Source organism: Saccostrea cucullata, unplaced genomic scaffold, assembly GCF_032062105.1.
Source record: "Saccostrea cucullata isolate Sc308-1 unplaced genomic scaffold, CSIRO_AGI_Scuc_v1 ctg434, whole genome shotgun sequence".
Taxonomy (NCBI): Eukaryota; Metazoa; Mollusca; class Bivalvia; order Ostreida; family Ostreidae; genus Saccostrea; species Saccostrea cuccullata.
The window spans coordinates 78,793-96,174 of NW_026924500.1; the positions used below are offsets into that span (position 1 = coordinate 78,793).

The 17,382-nt window shown below is 32.1% G+C and overlaps 2 protein-coding genes across 3 annotated transcripts; one reads left to right on the plus strand and one right to left on the minus strand.

Annotated features, from left to right (window-relative positions):
* Nucleotides 1–5,461: 5,461 nt before the first annotated feature.
* Nucleotides 5,462–10,393, minus strand: LOC134266558 (sex-determining region Y protein-like). 2 transcript variants are annotated; one of them, XM_062748780.1, is made up of 6 exons: nt 10,299–10,393; nt 9,484–9,819; nt 8,837–8,933; nt 8,404–8,558; nt 7,769–7,783; nt 5,462–6,073 (listed from the first exon to the last, which is right to left on the minus strand). In XM_062748780.1, exons 2-6 carry the CDS (start codon nt 9,812–9,814, stop codon nt 5,862–5,864), a joined length of 810 nt encoding a protein of 269 aa, XP_062604764.1. In that variant the 5' UTR covers nt 9,815–9,819; nt 10,299–10,393; the 3' UTR covers nt 5,462–5,861. The 2 variants fall into 2 exon arrangements, with proteins under 2 accessions (XP_062604764.1, XP_062604765.1); XM_062748781.1 differs by lacking the exon at nt 7,769–7,783.
* Nucleotides 10,394–10,596: 203 nt separating this feature from the next.
* On the plus strand, nt 10,597–16,829 carry LOC134266561 (TATA box-binding protein-associated factor RNA polymerase I subunit A-like). The gene is made up of 12 exons (XM_062748782.1): nt 10,597–10,659; nt 11,158–11,299; nt 11,746–11,912; nt 12,177–12,241; nt 12,577–12,682; nt 12,954–13,095; nt 13,750–13,886; nt 14,145–14,297; nt 14,842–14,905; nt 15,057–15,174; nt 15,449–15,582; nt 16,715–16,829. The coding sequence occupies exons 1-12, from the start codon at nt 10,648–10,650 to the stop codon at nt 16,816–16,818; spliced, it is 1,344 nt and encodes a 447-aa protein (XP_062604766.1). The 5' UTR covers nt 10,597–10,647; the 3' UTR covers nt 16,819–16,829.
* The last annotated feature ends 553 nt before the right edge of the window (nt 16,830–17,382 follow it).

Genomic DNA, 17,382 nt, shown 5'->3' on the forward strand with positions numbered 1-17,382 from the left:
TATCTATGAATTAAATCACAGTAGTGAAAACCCAATCATTATCGGCCGCAGCAGCGGCCGATCTATTTGTGGTTGTGTTAGAAAGTGTACATGGGGAAATGAGATGTTATTATTTTATTAGTTCAGTAAAATAATTTTCAAATGATAACATGTATAAAATCATAAGTAAATTATTTTAAAAACTTGCTTTAAATTAAGTTTTAATCGTTGTAATTTTGTTTCAGTTTCATTTACATTTGGTATCAGATAATTGATAATTTATGGTTTAATAAAAAGTTTACAATAGGTACTCCCCAGCGTGGGAGTGTGTAAGATATGAAAGGAAATCGTTATGATTTTCCGGATAATAATGACGTGCACGTGGTAAAAGTGCATGGTGAATAAAAAGTTGAAAAGTTGCTCTAGTAAAAACTTGTTTGAAAATGCTACAGCTGCGAATGACACAAAGATTATTTTTATACATTTTGCACCGCACCATGCAGCATAACCTACTCTGCAGAAACCATATATGAAGGCATTATCACGTGACAAATAACCAGGGTATCAGCACGTGGTATATCTTGAAAGGCATACATCTTCATTTTGATGACAATAATTTCTAATATCATAGGTGTCGGAACCGGGGGGGGGGGGTTGCTCCCCCCACTTTTTTTGCAAATATATACATTATATAGGCATTGAAAATGGGCTTTAACATTTTTTGTCGGTTTAGCCCACCCCCCACCACCCACCCACTTTCGATTTGCTTCCGACGCCTATGCATATTCATCATAGACTTTTTTTTACATCGATAAATCCATTGGATGAGCAAATGCACTAATATTTCTAGTTTAAAATATATTTTATTATTGAATTGGATTGAATAGCAGGCATGATACTAAAATTTCTATCAAATTTTAAAAAATATTTATATATTTACTCTTTGAAGACTGCCTGAAATAAAAATGATCATTATTTCAGCTTTGAATATCCTGTTCTTTTCTTTCATGAATGCTTTGAATTGTGAAAGTACTTTTTGACATGTTAACATGTTAAATATGTTAGCGGCCGATTTGATGCTTTGCATCAATTAACTTGTAAATATGTGTTTTTATGCTGTTGAATTTTGAACCGGTTTCATGATCAAAATTCAACGACCCGGCTCAGTTTTCAACGGATTAGGGTCTAAATTCAACACCTTCGGTCTCAGTATTCAACGTTGAAAAATGACCCCCGGGTCAATTTTCAACGCGGGTCAAAATTCAACGTTACACGGGCGCATAAAAACAGTCCTTCGTTTGCCCTTAGATGGACTGTATACTTGGTAAATTTAAAGAATCTAACTCTGTTCTTTTCCATGGAAGCAACGAATTTTAAAGATCTGGGAAAGAAACATGGCTCATATGATGGGTATTTCCCCCTACAAAGGTAATACATTTATAATCCAACGTAACAACTTTGTTTAAAATTGAGATGTGTAAACTCAAATGTAATAGTTCCTAAATATAAATATATATAATAAACATTAAAGTCGTTGAGTTTGGATAGATTAATTTATATATAGAATATCTAAAACTATTGCCAGAGACATTTTACCATTGGATAAAAACTCACGACTGAATAATTTTATTTATGTACGGCTGTACTCGTTGAATAATTTTGGCTAAGGTGAACTTCCTCCTTCTCATATAACCTGAAGAATAAGATCCATTATCCCAAAATCAGTGATTTTGTGGTAGAATACTGGAATGAAAATGTGGCGATTTAGGGTTTGAACCAATTTTTTTTTCCCATTTATTCCTTCTTTTTTTGGCTCTTTGTGTATCTCTTCTACATTTTTATGCCCCGTAATGGAAGATACAGGGGTAAATAGTATTTGCCCTGTCTGTCTCTCTGATTATCCGCAAAAAACGTTAACATTTCACATAACCTTTGAGTAGGTAAAAGCTATGGCTCTCATATTTCACAGGTGTATTTACTTCTGACAAATCCTTTTTCTAGCCAATTAGGAACCACCAAATTTGATTTCTTGACCTTGACTTTAGAGTTTGACCCGTTTTTTATGCGCCCGGATCGATAGATCTGGGTGTATATTGCTTTTGTCCTGTCTTATTGTTTATCTGTTTGTCTGTTGTCAACTTTAACCTTCGCCATAACTTTTGAACCTTGAGAGATAGACACTTGTTATTTAGTATGCATACTCCACTAATAAAGTTTTTTGAAAAGACACCAAGGTCAATGACCTTGTGACCTTGATTGTAACCTACATGCTAAAATAGCTTATTCTAACTTTTGCTATAATTTTCGAACCATAGGAGATTGAGACTTCATATTTAATATGCATTCTTCGCTAATTAAGCTCATACAAATGACACCAAGGTCAATGACCGTGTGACCTTGACTTTGACCTAAATTCTATAAATAGCTTTTATCGAACTTTCGCCATACCTTTTGAATCATAGGAGATACAACCTTCATTTTTCGTATGCATACTCCACTAATGAAGTTCTTTCAATTGACACCAAGGTCAATGATCTTGTGACCTTGACTGTAAACTATCTGCTAAAAATAGTTTTTTTGAACTTTGTTGCCGCCGGGCACATAGTGTTTCACAAAAACATCTTGTTTTTTTTAATAAAAATTACCATAACTTTTGAATACATGTACTTGGTGCTAGGGATTTAATACTTCATATGTGTATTCATTGCAATGTTGGATCCAGAAATCTTGAAAGGGGGGGGGGGGGCAACCAGTTTGGGGTCAGAATAGGGGTCTACAGTCACATAAAAAAAACAACATTAATTTATCAAATTTTGTGTATTTTTTGACACAAAAGGGGGGGGGCTGCCCCCTCTAAATCCGCCAGTGCATGAGTGCATAGTGATAAGACCTATCAATGGGTATATATTTTTTTTTTTACCTTGACAATAGAGAATACAGTCTTATTCCTTGTGACAAGAACTTGCTTTGGATACCAAAATTTGAACTCACAGTTTAACTTGCATTTTAGTAACTTCAACTGTGGCAATAAGCCAAAGGCAGATCCAGGGCCAGCGTAACCCCCCCCCCCCCCCCCCCCCCGTTTGAAATTTTTGTATGTAAAATTTATGTTCCTCATCCTAAAATCAAGGAAAATAATCTCTTATTTGCTAGAACTTGTTAGCCCCGGACCCCCCAAAAAAACCTTGTCTTGGATCCACTGGGAATTTCGGTACAGCCACCAGACACCCCCCCCCCCCCGCCTTCCACTGTGCCCCCGTTTCTACGTTTCTAAATTCCTGGATCTGCCACTGTTAGCTGCCATATGGGGACATCAGTGGACTTGGTTTAAAAAAAACAAACTTTAACCTTGGCCATAACTGTTGAATAGTTGGTGATAGCGCTGTCACATCACACTTCACACGTTTATTTATTGTGATAAAACCTTTCAATAGGTTATTGACTTTGACCTAAGAGTTTGATCCATTTTTATAAAAAACTTTAATATTTTTTGAACCGTTAGTATTGAGGCTCTTATATATATCACAGGTGTATTCCTTGTGACAAAACCTTGCTTTGGATACCAAAAATTTGAACCTTTTGACCTTGGAGTTTGACTTGCCTTTGAGAAAACTTCAACTGTTGCCATAAGTTGCCATTTTGGGGCATCTTATTCAGTGTTTCACAAATAAAAGGCATATCTGTAAATAGAAACCCTTCAAAATTCTTGAGTAGGTCATGTCAAAGATTGTATTTAAAAGGAGTCATTTCCTTTGGTCCACCATTCAACATTTATTCAACAATTACACACACACACACAGTAACATCTATGTACTTCCACCAAATCAAAAAATGTATACATGTTGATGATCATTTCTCATTTATGACACTTTCCAATTCAACAATCAAAGAGATCATGCTTACCCGGTATACAACTTATTATATATCATAATGAACACTCATTAATGATTCAGCATTCCAATAAAATCATTTTAACATGTTACATGTACATTGAACATGCAACTCAATATTTTGTTGAATCTTGATAAAAGTAAATGTAAGGAATACATGTATCCTTTAAAAACTATTTTTAGATGAATAAATTAAAAAAAACACACATTTTCATTCATGAAATTGTGGAATGTTCCAAAAAAATACTTAAAAAACATCTTCAACACTGATCAATTTGAAAAAAGATAATTGCTACCATATCAAAATAAATCACTTATTTGATTAATATACATGTATTTGATAATTACATATATATGAGGAATATTCATTTAAAATGTCCCATATTGGGTCACAACAGCCTTTTTAACACACACCCATACATTACACACCTTAAACTTATTCATGCTTTAACAATTGCCATCATTGAGCTTTGAGAAGTGTGGATTTCACATTAATATTTGCTCTCCCTTATAGTAAAGTGTAAATAACTAAACATAAAGCAAATTCTCAAACAAAAACATTGTCATGTTTCAATGGTGCACTAAACAAAGCAATAACTATTGGTATACTCTGGAGTAAATTTTTATATATGTATGATTTATGTATAAATAAATAAAGCTCTAAAATGTTAAAACTTAATTTCAAGAATGACATTTTAAAGCAGATATGGAAAAGAGTTATGAAACATCACCCTATTAAAGCTGTATATATTTATATGCAAATATGAAAACTATTTTGATAGATTAAAAAAAAACTAAGTACATGTACATGTACATCATTAAAAATGAACTTAAGTTTACAAAATGAAATATTTGTTAAGCCAGTGCAGCTACAATGATTGTACACATTTCAAGATCAGGAATATTGCTCCCTTAACAAGGAACAGTAACTCAAAACAAATACATGTAGTCAAGATTGGAAGGATTTTTCTGGTGTGTTTTGAATGTCAGTTAACATTTATTCATTATACCTATTCTTTGGATGTCAAAAATTTGGAGAATATACAGTTCGGTCTATTTAGCTACAATAAATAATAAATATTTTAAAAAGTATTTCAAAAATAAAAATTACCAAAGATTTAAAATTTTCTGGCTGAAAAACCCACATGTTAATGAATTAATTCTTATATGTTTTAAGAAAAGGAAAAAGAAGAAATCACACTAGATCCCACCCCATCCCCGAACAATATGCAGGTAAACCAAAAACAAGAAATATGGAAAATGGGACTCTATATACACCCATCAAAAAGGAAAAAGACAACAAGAACAACTCAGAGACTAACCTGTAGACAACAACAAAATGTAGGTCAAGAGCACCAGTATCAGTGCCAAAATGGCATACATGACAAAATACTCAACAGTATATGTAGTACTGTAATACTCAACAGTACGTGTAGTACTGAAATACTTTTAAAGTGTTGTAGTTATACATACATGTACATGTACTACAAGTATATTCAATTACTGTTACAATTTTTTTTAATCAGACGTAGCATCCACTGTTGTATGTATATATATTTATGTTTATCAGCTGCCAATATATCCAAAAAATATTTTTACTATTAATTTCAAGAAAATCTACTATTAACAGATCTACATAGCCTCAAAAATACCAAGAAGTTTTTATACATTTCCATGCATACTAAAAAGAGAATATAACTTCACAGTAAAACAACATGTGAGGGATATTTTGTCATACAATGTGCCAGTAAAGAAAATTGGGATCCCCCCGTCCCCTTTACATACACATATTTAGCTTTTTTTGAAAACATTAAGATACCAGTATCTAATGAATATAATGTTCTAAAAAAATTTAAGACATAAACTATGTAATATATATTACTCTATTATCTGCTTAAGAAGGAATTTTAGGCAAAATTTTCCCTCCCCCTCAAACAGTCGACTAGATCAATTTTACTTGCGAGACTTCATTTTTTAAATTATAGTACATCTCTAGTGTTGTTGTTGTTGTTGTTGTTCATTGCCTTGATCAGTCTTTGCCTGTTCCCGAGCTTTCCTCTGTGCTGTGACAAATTCCACATATTCAATGTAACCGTCTTTATTTAGGTCATCTTCCTGTAAGACTAGGTCAACAATGTTACTGAGTTCTTCATCTGAGAAAACTTTTCTGTCATGATGCTGCTGTTCACCTTCGCCTTCATCAGCTGTAAAATTGAGAAAAAAAAACTGCCTTAAAATGATTTTTAAAACTAAATTTTGCAACATTTATAAAGAAGAGTAATTATGGAATTTTGTAGCAATTAAGCTGAAATTTATTCAGAAAAAGCTACCTAATTTAAGATAAAATCTACAAACAGGAGTTAAAATAAATCAACTTTAATTCTGTATACTGCCATTCAAAAAAAAAAAAAAATGATGACAATTTATTATTCCTCTAAAATTCAAATTTCTTGTGTATATATTAGGTTAAAATTTTCAATATTTAATAAAAACAAGAGTATTTCATCAAGTTAAGCCTATTTTCACTGATTTTACTCTGTAATTTAAAACAATGTAAAGTAAATGATAGAGAAATACAAGTATTCATATCAGAGTTATTATTTATATCAGATACTAGTATGTTAATAATTTCACTTCAAGGAATTTGTTCAGGTGTAAATAAACCAAGTTTCAAAATACGCCACCAAAGGCAAAAATATCAAAACTTTAAAACCCTGGACCAAAAAAAGATGTGTTTGTGAAACACCGATGTCCTTTTTGACAGCTCATGACTAAGGTTAAAGTTTCTAAAATGCTAGTCAAACTCTAAGGTCAAGGTCTGTAGGTCAAAAATGTAAATGCAAAGAGAAAAGTCTTGTAACAAGAAGTGAATGTACAAAATATGAAAGCAGATCAAATTTTAAGATCAAATCGTCACAAATGTAGGTGCCCATGAGCAAAACTGAATCAAAAGCCAAGGCCAAGGTCAAAAGGTCAAGTATACTGACACAAAAGGATAGGACTTATTAGAAATCATACCTGGGGTGGGGTGGGGTGGGGGTGGGGGGATTGAAATATGAAAACACTATCTCCAAAATCAAAAGTTTTAGGCAAGTTTTATGGACAGACAGACAGACCAAAAACTAAATGCCCCCAAATGTTCCATTACGAGGCATAAAAATGAAACTGTACTGTCAGTACATGTATTAGTTATTTAAAAAATCAATGGGTTTTTTTTTCAAGGCAGAATGTTCTTAGGGAGGAAGGAGTGAAAAGTTGGGACTTTATCAACAAATAGAGCCTTGTTTCATGTCCATGTATGGGTAATAAGAAGGATAGAGGGTCCTTAAAAATAGTCAAATATCCCATTAAAAACAAACCTACATCTCCAATGACCATTCTGGTCAGTGTGATCATGTTCATGTCCTGATGAGCTAGAGTTATTTGTGGAATTCCTTTCATACTCTAGGATTTAGGAAGAATTTTTCTGAGATATATTAGATACACTGCAAAGATTTCTTCTAATAAATCAATGCTACAATTCCTACCTTATTCATAATATACAAGTGATGTTTAAAAAAAAAGATGCAAAGGAGACATTGATAAAAGGTTTTTAAGAAAATTAGCCTTTTTTTCAGTGTACTTCATTCTATACAATACATATACTTCATTCTACATTCCATAACATAGAAATTCAAAGATCTGGCATTGCAATGTTTTTCTTGGCAGATAAAAAGTTTTCACACAGAAACTATAGCAATCTTCATAATGATGAATTTAAACCTCTGACATTGTACAGTGAGAAAATTAGTGCATTTTGCTTTTGTGTTAAGTATTGTGAAAGTTAAAAAGTTGAGTGTTATAGAAAAAAAAAAGAAATTTTTCAATATTGTTTAAAAAATATTTCACTCTCAAGTTACCTCTTGTTGGAATAACTACAAACAGATAGTTACATGGCATATGGTTCAACAAAATTTGTATTCTTAAATGCTATCATACAAACAGGAAAACAAAGTTCCATTTACCTGAATACATTAAATTTACATAAATTGTCCTTTGCTATGCGTAAGTATCTTGATTTAATCAATTCAGTTAGTAAAGTTTCTTTTCTTTAATCAGGAAAATGTTCCCATAAAAAAACAAACTACAATTATATCAAATATGTTTTTCAAAAAGTAAAGCACTGTTTATAAAATCCAGAAGTACTTTTTTTTAAATAAAGATATGCATATAAACAAATGGTTTAGTATACATTATAACTACCCCATCTATGAAATACACAAACTTGTTGTCTAATCATGCTAATGTTTATTTGCAGACATGATTAATGTCTGTAAATTATCCACACCATAAACGTAACTGTAATTTTTATTAAAATCTGTACATGTACTAGTAAGTTATATTTTTTTAATGAAATGTTAATATAACTGTGAACACTGCAGTCAACATTTTCAAGTTAATATCAAGCCATAAAGTACATATATATCATGCTTATAACAACAACAAGAAATTCACAATTAGCTTAAGCAATTTTCACTTTTCACTTTGTACTTACCATGAAAATGGGTGATAGCTTTGACTATTTCAATACCATCTAGTTTGTTGTTTTTATCATAATCATGTAATTTAAAGTAATGGAATTCTAACTCGTCCTCTGACATTTCTTCCTTTGGTTTATCTACAACTTCCTTCAAGTGCTCCTTGATATGGCTACAAGAGAAATTGAAAATATATGGTACAAAAGATAACTTGAGGGGAGGAGGTCAAAAAATCTTGAATACATTCAATATGGGGGAATGAAAAATTTTATGATTCAAACTCTGTACATTCTAAAAGTCTTTTAATGTAAGAGATATTCTGTAGGTTTTTTGTTTCTTGAACATATTAAATATCAAATCAATACTATTTAATTTAAACAATATATTTTCACAGAAGTGCGGTCAACAGGCTCTGGTTATTTAAGCCCTCTCCCTTAACCAATATCATACCCTGCATCGTGAGCACTTTCATGTCCAAACCCTCCATGTGCTGCTTGATGACCACCTGGCTGCTGGAACTGTTGTGTGTTGCCTTGATTAAACTGTCCTACAAGAAAATATTTTCTGATTATTATTATGAATGCTTTGACAAAAGAGATCATTAATTATTCTTGACAAATCTTAATTTATTAATGATTCATCTTTTGCAACTTCGGATATTTTAAGCAAAATTTTTAACAATTTGTAAAATTTTACGGTTATGACTGATATAATCAATCATAAAAAATAATGTAATTTACATCTTTTATAACGAATTTTGGGAACTTATTTTATTTTTAAATTGCATATAAAATTCAAGATATAATAAAACCTTACTTATTTCAATATGTTCTGTAAAAAAGTATATTAAGAAATTCTTGAAGGAAAATGTTTTCATTTAATGATACAGATATAAGAACGGATATACCGAATTAAATCCACAGTTAAAAATCTGTAATATGATTTAGTGACACCACCAACTTTTCTGAACATAAAAATCTAATACTGGCATATCTCACCATAGTCATAGGTATAACTAAGTTTTTGAAATTAAAAAGCAATTTCTTTGCAAAACAGTATTAACCACCCTCGTTAATTAAGGACAGGACATATGTTACCTTGACCCTGCTGACCTGGGTGTTGTCCCTGCTGGTACTGTAGGTTCTGCTGTTGTCCTTGTTGATGCTGTTGGAACTGTTGTTGTTGTCCTTGGAATTGTTGATTCTGTTGTCCTTGGAATTGCTGTTGTTGATGTCCCTGGAATTGTTGTTGCTGTTGTCCCTGGAACTGCTGTTGTCCCTGATACTGTTGTTGTCCACCCTGGTGTGCTGGGGGTGCATGGACATGTGCGTTATTAGGAGGAGGCACACCAGGTGGGTATGCTCCATGTTGAGTTGAAATATCCACACAAAAGCATAAAGCTAGAAATGCTACAATTCCTTGGGCCATATTAGCTGAAAATGACAATGGCAATAACCACTAAATGTTAAGTCATGACAATAGATGCAACCTTCAACTTTGAATCTTAAATTGAGTATGTTAAGAATTCATCCTCATTATATGTTTTCATTAACATTTCAAAGGGAATTAATTAACCTCATAAACAAAAAAATCCTCCCTGAACTAAATCAAATTACAAGTCATTCTTTTAAATGCCTTTAAAGTGTGTAAGGATGCTATTTGAAAATACTTAAAAGAAAAATAATTTAAAAACATTTTACTTTCATATAATATCAAAACTAGAAAATCTTTAGTAAAGTAATTTGCAAAGCCATATGGCATATGTTGAAATGACATACAATGCATTTGCCAGTTAAATAAACAATGTATGGTCTACATGTTGCATTAAATTTCTTCAGGAAGTCTTTTTTCACCAAATATTAAACGATGTAATGAAAACATCAACATATAACACGTGTGTATGTTGTCTTACCAGCTTTGTTGTTTGCTGAGGTGTCCAAAAGTAATTTTTGATCAATGTAAATTGAAGGCTTGAAACATTGTATGGTTCCAGACTGTTTTAAACTCTTAAAAGATGTTAACAATTAATAGATAAGCTGTTCGAGATTTTGCTCGTGACAGTTGCTATGTGAAGGCATTTTTAGTGACAAAAATAACCGAAATATGAAAGAAAAAAAACTACTGAAAATTGATGATAAAATGAAAAAAAATTTCATCCCAGCATCTACAAAATTAAAACGAATAATGCACACTTTTTTCGTACGAGTTGACAAAAATAGGTAACAGTTCGCGTTTACTCAGTAAATGTTTTGCACTGTGACATGGAAGCATATGTAAGTTTTCTTTTAGGTGTAAAGTAACATTAGGTAATTCATAAGACGTTGATATCACTTGTCGAATCAAGATAAAAAGTTTTTGCAGGAAAACAATTTCTATCAAGTAAAAATTTACTGCATAATCACATCTAATATAAACAAATACACATTATGGCTTTTGCATTTTTAAAAATGAATTATATTTCATATATACTTAAGTTAAGATGTAAATACTTGTCCAAGTTTTTTTTTTTATAATCACCAAACTTCATACAGCATGTACAGGCACAGGCTGTGGCAAGTAGAAATTGATCATTTTATTTAATGGACGAGTTCATGGAAGTTATGTTTTACAAATATTTCAGGTTAATTGTTTAAAACATTAAAACTGTAGATAACACAAATTAATGACTTTAAAAGACAGACTTATAGCGAAGTCTCCAGAATGGACAATTTGCTCCGGTCGTTATAAATGTAATTTAGGCATGTTAAGTGTGTTTTACTGTATAATGACAGATAAGGCCAGAAAAACTCTCAAACTTGGAGGATGTATGTGCCCTTCTTCAAGACAAAGGAACCAAAGAGCCATACAAAGACTATTCATCTCTCCCTCCAATTGTTCACTGGTTTGATGTGCTGGAAAACAGTCTTATCAAAGGTAAGTAAAGAATTAAAGAAAAAACTAATTCTCCTGAATGCCACATAATGTACTTTTATATAACTTGTTTAGTACAAATACCGAGCTAGCAAATATTATGGTTACAGTAAAGATTTTTAGCAATCCCAAATAGCAATATTGTCTATGAAAAGCAAGATTGAAGGCATCATAATTTATTGAACAAAAAAGAGACTACAATTCTCACATTATCCTAACATCACAAAATTGAAATGATCTAATCTTCCCTCAAATACTGTTTGTGTACATGAATATTGGCGTATTATAATTTAGTGCAATATAACACTGGGTAAAGAGTTATAGAATTATTCATGAGAATGATCACAATAAGACTGCATTGCATGATTTCACAGAAAAAAATTATCATAAGTGAAGAGGGATAAACAGTATATCCATATGTATTGATTCATAGCCTCTTTTTTAAACAGACGATCCCTTCAAGACAAATTTTGGAGTCAGTAATTACACTGTGCTGGTCCCCCATGTGTTACAGCTCCTGCGGTTCTGTTTCCTGACAAGGAGGGATGTGCCCACCATTACCCTCCTTAATTACTTCGCAGAGGAACCAAACAAGTTCATTGACATCATCTGGAGAGTATGTTTCCTTGATATTTTATTTTGCATTCACTATTTCAAACATCCAGGAAATTTCAAGTGAAATTTTTAGATATTTTACAAATTTTGATTTTGACCAAATTTGGATATATCTGAGAGAAAATACCAACCGGGCGGGGTAATTTGCTGTTGAATAATGCATACTAGAGTCTTTTGAAAATATCACAGTGGGAAGTGTGGGGGATGGGGTTGTGACAGGGCCATGTTAATTCTAGTAAACTCAGCACTGGTTTTGTTATTGCAGGGTGTATCAGAATTGGCATTTCATGACCCCAGTCAGTATAAGCCATTCCTTGAACAACTTGTAAAGTAAGATATAGCACTTAAAAGTAGCATACAGAATGTTTGCCTGAATTTTGTGTTTGATTAGAAACATTTTTGGCCAACTTTATAAATACGGTTTGCAGCCTATTGCAGGAGTGTAGCTCCCAGGCCACAACAATTCAGAGCATGAACAAAATTTGACCACTGTTTAAACTCTTTCTACATGTTCTATAAACAAAAACTTGCCTTTTGCAGAACTTAAATGTCACTGCATTCTACAAATGAACTCATGCTGCACACAAATGATAAATATTCAAAAAATGATTATGGTCTTTGAAAAAGCATAAATATGGGAACATGATTTTTTTTCTTTTTTTCAGTCAGGTGAAGCAACTTAACAAGCTGAATGCCAAGGAGGTACTACTGGAATATCTATTGTTTGTCTTACACCAAGGGGAGGTCACTGAGGCCAAGTATCTTCTTACTGTAAGTGGAGATAACAATTGTTTGAAAAATGATTTTGACAGTCCATATTAAAAAATTCCAATTTTCAATTTTCTTTTAATCATTAGTGAAAAGATGCCAGAAGGCAGAAATTTTAGTGAAAATCTGTTACCCGTCAATTTACTTATGTGACTAAACAGCATTCAGGGGATGTGCATGTATATATTTATAATAAACCAAGTTTAATCTTGCAGTGGAATTTCAATTGCCCTCTTATGTACCATATTCACTTTTTCTGATTATGCATTTCTAGAATATTCCAAAGCAGCAGAAATATACCAAACCAACTGAGCACAGCAAACAAATAGAAATTTTATGTAAGGCTTATCATGGTCTGGTGTTTTATGTGGAGTGGATGGTGGCCAAAAATAGAAATCAGAGGCTCAAAGACTTAGGTAGGCATTTAACTGTAAATATAAAAGAGTTCAACGTACAGTTGAACTTCAGTATCTCAAACCCTAATATCTCTAAAACCATGGCTATGTTGAAGTGATATTTGAAAGTTGCAATCACTTATTTTTTTTTTTTATTACTATTTTACCCCTGATATCTCAAATATTTGGTTCCTTGAAGCTTAAGGTGTAATATACAGAAACATGCTGTTTTGTTAAAAGATATATCAAATAATGTATTGTAAAGAAATGTAATACTGTACTCAACTAAATTGTAATTATGAAATAAACAGAATTATAATGATGAAAATCAAAGAATTGTAATGATGTAATATTTGCCTAATTGTAAAAAGTAATAAGCAGAATTGTAATGATGTAATATACATAATTGTAATGATGTAATATGCAGAATTGTAATGATGTAATATGCAGAATTAATGATGTAATATGCAGAATTGTAATGATGTAATATGCAGAATTGTAAGGCAATGTGATATACAGAATTATAATAATGTAATTTAATAGAATTGTAATAATGTAATATACAGAATTGTAATTATGTAATGTACAGTATTGTAATGATGTAATATACAGAATTGTAATAATGTAATATACAGAATTGTAATGATGTAATATACAGAATTGTAATTGTTTCAGGGGATCATTTGGATGATGACATCAGCGATAATTACGAGGACCTAATGGAATCCTGTGCTGACAAGGCCCTGAATTGTTTTGATGTTCTAAAGTCAGTCCCAGGAGTCTGGGATATATTCATCACCAAGCAAGTGGAGGTACAGTAAACATGCATACCGATTCATTCAGTTATTTTGCTAGCTGGTTGTTAGCACATTTTTCATTAAGCACTGTTGATCTTAATGATAAAGCACTTAATTATTAAGATTTTTTTACATTGTGCATTTATCAGGGGAAAAGTGACATCTAAATTTACGTATTTAATCTATATCACTGAAATGTAATATGAATATTATGCACATATTTAATGTACATTTAAAAATTTTCTGTGAGTGGTTTCCATTTTGTAAACTCAGATTTTAGAACACTACTGTAAACTGGATGAGGCGGAGGAGATTTTACAGGCTTACAAACAACAGAACAAGGAGAACCCTAATGCTCACAAATATTTATATCACTTCGCTGTCCACCATAACTGGCCAGTGTTTACCAGAATCAATCTGTTGAAGGTATACCGTGAACATTCTACAGTCAGTAGTACATGTAATTTGGTCATATAAATACACTGTAATTATTTTCTGCTGAGGTACATGATGTTGAAATCTTGGCACCAAGATGGGACAAAAAAATTTACTTGGACAGAAAAAATCTTTTAAAATCCTTTTCTCAAGATAGCAGTTTTTCAAAAAGAGATGCAAGGAAATTTAATTTAAGTCAAAGCAGGCCCATCAAGAGTAGATTGAAGCCAGAATTGTGAACAAAGCTTTTAGTGATAAATGTGTATAATATTCACAAGGACACAAAGGTTTTAAAAGTATGTCATGTTAACTTAGCCTCAGTAAGCTGTTGAATAAAATTTTTGAAATCATGGACTTAATTTTAATGACTAGTATAATATAGGGTTTCATTTATCTATGTGAACATGAATACTGATAAGTAATGGTGACTTGGGCAAGCATTGTTGCCTGTTGGCTACTAGATTCAAATTTGTAAATTATTGTTTAAATACATATAAGAATCTTCATATCTTTATAATTTCTATTTTGATTACAGGATCTTGCAGAAAATGTACCCTCAGACCCTTTAGTGATTGATCTTTGTGAATTATTGATAGAAGGTACTCAATTTTAACATTTACAGTAATGAGTTACTTTTTTCTACAACTTTATAACAGTGCTGTGTAGTAACATGATATGGGAATCACAATAAAATTCAGTTAATGGTTAAATGAAAAACAATGTTTGAATTGGAATTAATTGACATTTCAGAAGACAAAGCAGCAGATGCCTTACGTCACCTGTTTGATCTTTTGGATGATGGCAGCTGGCAGTTTGAACTTCGACCCTGGAAACTGATGTCAAACCTACTGACCTCAAACGTGAAAAGGTCAAAAGATTAAAAAAAACTCTGCTGAATGGTTGAAGGTTTTTAAATACAGAATCTTTGAAAAGATCCCTATCTATGATAGTACATGTACTTTTGAAATCTCATTTGAAAATATGCATGACAACGTTTAATAGTAAATTTTCAATACTTTATTATAAATCAAGGATAGGCAAATTTAACTCATTCAATACATGTACCATGTATTTTTTCTAGGTACTGAAGATTGGGTCTCAATTTTGAAAAAAAATTAAGATGATTGTCTTACTGTTTACAGTCATACTGTGATTGAAGAATGCTTGAAGTATCGCTTATCCTGGTGGCCTCAGTATCATTTCACGTCAACACACAACTCCTCCTCTCAACTCTGTCTCCACAAGGCTATCTGCTGTCTCATCATATTTCCTCAGAGTAAGTGTCATTTACAGTAGTTCTGTTTACTAAATGCCTGAACAAGAAGTGCCAGTTCAAAATTTTAAAGATTCACATGTACAGCAACCTGTACTGTAAAGCACTTTTTATTCGCGAAAACTTTATTTTCGCGCAATTACACAACACGGTATGCTCGCGAAAATTTCATTCTTGCGTATTAGAAATTTCCTTAAGATTATATAGAGCAATGACCACAATTTGTGAAAATTTTGTCTCGCTAGTAAAGAGTCAATGACTATCTCATGAAAATAAAGTGTCGCGCAAATTAAGTGATCTACAGTATTAAGAGACCCCCATGTCATTTTTGACCTGTTTTGCTTTCTCCCTTGGAAGGTCTCTTAATACAGATTTGACTGTACATGTATACAACATATTCCATCATTTATTTCTCAGAATCATAACATACCAACTCAGATGTTTACTGAAAAGGCAGACTCTCATGTCTCTGAACCTCTCATCGATCTTTCATATATAAGATATTTACAAAAACTGGAATTTTTAGTTTTTATCTATTAAACCTACATGTACATGTATATATTGACAAGTTGACTCTATAAGCATGCAAAAATGAAGTTTGTAAGTGTACTTGTAGATGAAATATATAAACAGTATTCAAGCTCATAAGTTAATGAAACAATACAAATTATGGAGCAAAGCTAATCTGGACCTCTAAAACAGTGGTGGGATAAGGTGCCATGGAGGAGTGAGCATCCCCTTGCCAACCGGTCATATCCTACATGTGCTCCTTGTCATGATCATGAAATAACAGATATAATCTGTTGACAATTCAATGTGTAAATATGGCCTAACAATAAGTATGGAAAATGTCAGTCAGGATTTGATTTAATGATAGATTGCATTTGATGAAAAGATCATTGTACAAAATGATGACTTTAAAATGAGACTGCTGATATTTTTGTTTTATCAACTTGTTTGTCAATTACTTACCTCGTTTTAGAAATTCTTCATATGTAGAGCATGTTCTGGGATATCAAATGAACTGTTAGATATAAACCCTGTATAATATGATTTGGAATGCTATTTTTAGAAACATTGTACCAACAAATATGCTTAAGAATTTTTATGTGATTTGGAATTATTTACTTTTCAGATATCTGTTTTCTGGAGAGTGTAAAGGCATTACTTTCAGCAGAGGAAAAGGAACAACTTTCATCTACTGAGGAAAGACTGAAGATTCTCTCTGAAGTCACATGACTTGATTGGACCAATAACATTAAATGCTCGTAGCATGTTTAATACCAAAAGCATGCAACCACAAGGCATAGGAAGTTTGTATTGGATTATTCCAATCAGTCACCGATGTTCCAGGCTAAAAAAGGTCCTAGCTCTTAAATGAGGCATGCAAGATGTATGCACCCAAATCAAATATAAATTGGGAGTTCGTGCACTGTTCAAAAGGAATGCAAGCTCTGGAGTAATTTTTTAAATAATTCTTTCACCTGATGCTATCATTTGTTTTTTACACTATGTAGTATGGCAATTAGACAGAAAAGTTATATGTGTGTACTGACTGCTAGAGGCTGCCAGTCATGTCTCATGTTGAGAAATGAGAAATAAAGTTATTGTGCTTGTTGAATATTTTCTACAGTCTTCACTTTAATGACAACTTCCAAGTGCACTGGCTCCAGTTAAGTGTGAACATCACTTGTGGTTTCATTGTAAATCTTAATGTTATAAAGGAAATGTAATTTTACATGCAAATAATTCTACTTTTTCAGAATTGAGGGGGAACAAGGAGTAATAATCCTGTAGCCATTA

Coding starts and splice junctions, on each gene's coding strand:
- LOC134266561 (XM_062748782.1), top strand. Junction 11,300..11,745: donor GGAAAACAGTCTTATCAAAG/GTAAGTAAAGAA, acceptor TTTTTTAAACAG/ACGATCCCTTCAAGACAAAT. Junction 12,242..12,576: donor TTCCTTGAACAACTTGTAAA/GTAAGATATAGC, acceptor TCTTTTTTTCAG/TCAGGTGAAGCAACTTAACA.
- LOC134266558 (XM_062748780.1), bottom strand. CDS start 9,814: ATGGCCCAAGGAATTGTAGCATTTCTAGCTTTATGCTTTTGTGTGGAT. Junction 8,934..9,483: donor CCCAGGTCAGCAGGGTCAAG/GTAACATATGTC, acceptor ATTTTCTTGTAG/GACAGTTTAATCAAGGCAAC. Junction 8,559..8,836: donor GAAAGTGCTCACGATGCAGG/GTATGATATTGG, acceptor TTTCTCTTGTAG/CCATATCAAGGAGCACTTGA.